Below are 4,406 nucleotides of genomic sequence, written 5' to 3' on the forward strand. Positions count from 1 at the left end.
ACCTCTGCAGTACGAACAGGGTCAGAGGAAACATTCCCACACCTAACCAGAGCTGATCAGCTTTTCACAGCTGAGGGCCCTGTGAGATGCCAGTGGTAGGCACTCCCACAGGTCAGGTTCCTCAACATGAGCGATGGTTTGGTTTCCCAGAAGGTGCGAGTGTCTGGCTTTGGTGCGTCTGTGGCAGAGGCCCAGACCCAGGGAGAGCAGCTGCCTCAGCTACAAGTCCCTCTACGTGCAGCTGTGCCTCATGTGGAAGTTCACCACGTACTCCGCGTTCGTGCGCTGCACCGAGATGGCGAAGGGCTCGAAGGGGTGGAAGGTGAAGGCGACCAGGCGCCGCACTGTGTGATTGATGGGGCGCCCCAGGAGTCCCGCCTGGATCTCGAACTTCAGGAGCCCGGAATCACGAGCGTAAAATCTGAAAGGAAGAGAAAGTCAATTATGGCTGTTCCCGACTATTGACTTTGCCATCTGGGCTCTTCACACACTGAGACAAGCACCGTCTTCAATTGCTGGTACTCCCGCAGGGGCAGGAGGTCCTCAGCTGGGTGTCTGGCTCTTGGCTATGCAGGAAAGCCCCTCCCAGGGCACTCGTTTTCCACTGTCTAGAAAAGTTTCACTTTATTTTAGTATTAGCAGTGAAAGGACTCTGCCTGTTATTTTGGTGGACGTAGCTGACAAGAGGGAGTATGTTTGGTCTAGACCCTACCTGTGCTGGCTCTCCATCCTCTCTTAATGCAAGCTGCTCCCCTTGATCCCTAAGGCAGACATACCACACAGAACTGAGCTCACTTTCCTTAGCAATGGCCTTCACTGAGAGCATAAGGCCACCCCTTCCCTCTCCTGGTGCAGCCAGGAAGGCTTTACACTGCTGTTCTTGTGCCTCGCTGCCTCCCCGTTCAGTCAAGGAAGGTGAACAGCTCGATCCAACCCTGCTCAAGGGTGCCCAGTTGTACTGTATAGCTCAAACAAGGCTTTGCAGTTCCTTTTAGGTTTCCATCAAAAAAACATTATGAGATAGGCTGGACAGGAAGAACCTGGTAGACTGGACTCAACAATCACAGGAAGGGCACAGGCCAAGGAAAACCTTAAGTCCTGCTGTCACCCACACAAGTCAGCTCATGTGTGGGTCAAGCTCACATGTGTCTCCAGACAGGTGAGTTCTGGAACACAGCTTCAGTACAGAGACAACATTGCCAAAGGGAGGAGGCAAACAGCGCTGAAGTAAGTCTAGGAAGCTCTTTGCTTCTTGAACCTTCTCTGCACACTGTGTGTACCCAACACAAGCCCAGGTAACACCACTGTCCTCTGCTTCTGCCAGAACACAGGACTTTGCGATGATCCCACCCTCCCCAAGACTTTGGAGGAGGTTTCTGGATGTGGTACGTTCACAAAGTAGCAGGGCTCTAACTCAAGTCCTTACCCTGACGTCTCAGTTCGCTAGACCATTTTCATTAGACCTCTTCCAATTTCAGGCACAGAATTGCCATTTTGCCTCCCAGCTGTTTCCCTTTCCACCAATACTTAGTACATGTGGGTATTTTGCATTTTTCTCTGATTTTAACTCAAAGAATGCTTTTAATCTGGGAGCCCATTTCCCCCCCGCCAGCAGTACAATGCACTCAGCTCTCAGCCTGGAAGAACGGCTGATGACAGATACTGGCGATGCTGTTTCAGGAGCAGACATACTCCACATTTTAACAACACAGCCTATTGAGAACCTCATATTCTTCCTGGAGGGCCACTCTCCTTTCCCTTCCTCTGAATCAAAGTGCCAGCCAGCCCTGCCTGAAAATTGCACACAAGAACCCAGCAAGAGAGTCACAATCTTGGAATTTGGCTTTTCAAAAAGCCCATTCCCTCCTACACAAGGCTGGCTATGCAGAGGGTCATTCTTTAATAAAGCACAGTCCTCCGTCTGTTCCTCTCTCCCCAATTCACAATAATTTACTACTCAAGATGAAGCTCCCTGTAATCTCAAAGATGTGCTCAGTTTGGTATTTTTAAATGTATTTTTAAAAGTGCTCTGCAATCAGAGGCCATTTCCATGGGCTCCCACTCTGGGGATAAATTAGGCACTGCAATATAAAATTGTATGTCAACAGAAACAGCAAGACCAGCCTTTTCAAACTGTAGGAAAATGGAAGATTTATCTGCAGACCAATTTTTTTTTTAAATGGCTCCTTATTAGCCATCTAGATGGATTTTAGAGACCCCCTACTATAGATAGAGCTGTGTTAGAGCCTCTTCCTCAGAAGTGCCATCATTTCACCCACTGAATATCTCTTCAAGCCTCCTGAAAAGAGACTGGAAGGTGGTGGTGATGGAGAACCGAAAGACCTTCCTGCCTGAGAGTGAACAACCACTGGTCTCTCAAGTCGCCAGAGCTGAGAGTTGCAACCTTCTGGAATACCAAAAGGGTTAAACAGACAGTGCACAGAAGAACTGAACCGATGTGGAAAAGGTCTGGAGGCCTTCCTAGTCTGCACATCGTGCCAGAAACTGCACACAGATTATAACACCCTTAGCTGCTGAAGGGTTTTCCATTCCAGACAATTACAGGACTTATATTACAAATCCTGTGGTCCCTCATTTCCAAGCCCTCTAACCACAACAGGCAGCTGGCATTATTTTATTAATCCCTTTGTTTTGCACGTGAGAACCACAGCAGCACTATTTCAGCTACTGAATGGTTAAGGTTAGCGCCTCATCTTCTGCTTACTTTCCAAAAACCAGGAGCCCCACTGCTCTGAGGCTCTATTCAAGTCCTAATTGACTCTGCACAGCTTTGAGCTTTAAAAGCTCTGGCTCTGAAATGCCGCTTTGCTCAGGGGAGGGAGGGAAGGTGGCACTTCGCTTTGTTTACTACAAAGACTCAACCGCAGCAAATGACTGCAGTTCTGCTCCCTTTTGTCTGCAGGAGCCACGCGCAGGTTGGCGCTGGCAGACAACTGCCACCCTGCAAGTTTTCCCAACGTCGAGCATGACAAGGGGGAAAAGGGCAGCCTTTCTTTGCAGATAACACGGAAGCTGGAGATCAAACTAAATCATACAGGCAGAAAAATCAATTAAATATACATAATTTGGGAATTGAGAGCGCAGGAATAATCAGAAGTTCCCTGCCACCTGAGTCAGGGCCAGGGGAGATATGAAACCACTTTTTGAGAATGCATTGATGAAAATAAAGTTGGGAAACAGGCCAGATTGATCTCCCTAGGCTGCCTGAGCCCCCAACATGTGTGCAGTCACTAAACAAAGCACCCGGGCACTGAAGGCTCTCTTTGTTTTCAGAGCAAAGGTTTGCTTTTGCAGTACTATGAGTGGAGAGACTATGCTGCCTGGTGAACTCAGCCTCTTTAAGCCTTTCAGGCTGGAGATGTTGGATTTTTAACCACTACTGTTTGCAGCCATGGCTGCAGCCAACAAAAAGAATAAACAGTCCCGGTGTTCCTGCAAGAAGCATTACAAACCTCCTTATTCCCAAGCTCAGACTTACTCCTTCTTTCAGCATCAAAGACTCAGACAGAAGAGGCACAGAACAGCCCTTACACCTGGCTAAAGCTCCTACTACAGACAAAAATTTCCTACAGATCAGAGAGAAGAGGAGTATGAAGAGGAGTACAGCTCCCGGGGTGAGAACTGTAAACAAGGGAAGTCTGAAAACAGCTAAATCAATACCACAAGCATTCTGAGTAACACCTAACCCAGACACTATTTTATTCACAGGGCAAACCAGATAATCCTTGCCAGCTAAACCACGTGCTCAGAAAGGATCCTTCCAGCACAGGAAAGCAGGAATCCGGAACTGTATCATTCTGCAGCCCAAACACAATGGCAGCACTGCTAGAAGAGGAGGAGGTACAAGGCCATTCATATGGAAAAGCTCAGCCTTCACTGCCCAAACCTTCCCCAGAGCAGCTCAGGGAGATAATCTGAAAAGCCCTCCCACACATACGACTTACTGCAAAGGAGAGAGGCCAAGCTTTGTGGGACTGCTGAAATAAACCCTCTGGTGAAAGGATGTTCTAAGAGAAAGGCCTCAATCTCCTCCCTCTACTGCACACGATGCCACAGAGGCGATTTAGAGCGACTCTTGCACTGCTCTCCTCAGATACAGCTTCTTGGCCTGTCCCATACCTTATGGGGTGATCACCACAGGTCTTGGGCCGCTCCATGACTGACACCCACTTGTCATCATAGCTGAAGAGGGAGAGGTCGAGGTAGGGGCTGCCGCTGTAGGACTGAGCACTGATCGGGAGCTGCCCCAGCAGCCGCCGCACGGCCTCCGTGTGCCCTCCGTACTTGGCATTCACTATAGTGTCCTTGAACCTGCAGCAAACCAAGAAACAGGTTTGGTTCATAAAGGGCACAGGTGAGCAGCACAAACTAAAGAGGAAAACTGA

At 48.9% G+C, this 4,406-nt stretch overlaps 1 protein-coding gene across 2 annotated transcripts in view; it reads right to left on the reverse strand.

Moving 5' to 3' along the window:
* Positions 1 to 231: 231 nt before the first annotated feature.
* The window catches only part of DET1 (de-etiolated homolog 1 (Arabidopsis)), a 10,076-nt gene continuing 5,901 nt past the window's right edge, over positions 232 to 4,406 (reverse strand). The window contains exons 3-4 of one of the 2 annotated variants that reach the window (XM_009084448.1): positions 4,141 to 4,332; positions 232 to 421 (exon numbers count right to left, since the gene is read on the reverse strand). In XM_009084448.1, coding sequence (XP_009082696.1) covers positions 232 to 421; positions 4,141 to 4,332 — 382 coding nt within the window. Of the gene's footprint in view, positions 422 to 3,695; positions 3,844 to 4,140; positions 4,333 to 4,406 lie in introns of those variants that run through there. The other variant, XM_009084449.1, reaches the window with a different exon arrangement.

This window comes from Acanthisitta chloris, unplaced genomic scaffold, assembly GCF_000695815.1.
Source record: "Acanthisitta chloris isolate BGI_N310 unplaced genomic scaffold, ASM69581v1 scaffold19741, whole genome shotgun sequence".
Taxonomy (NCBI): domain Eukaryota; kingdom Metazoa; phylum Chordata; class Aves; order Passeriformes; family Acanthisittidae; genus Acanthisitta; species Acanthisitta chloris.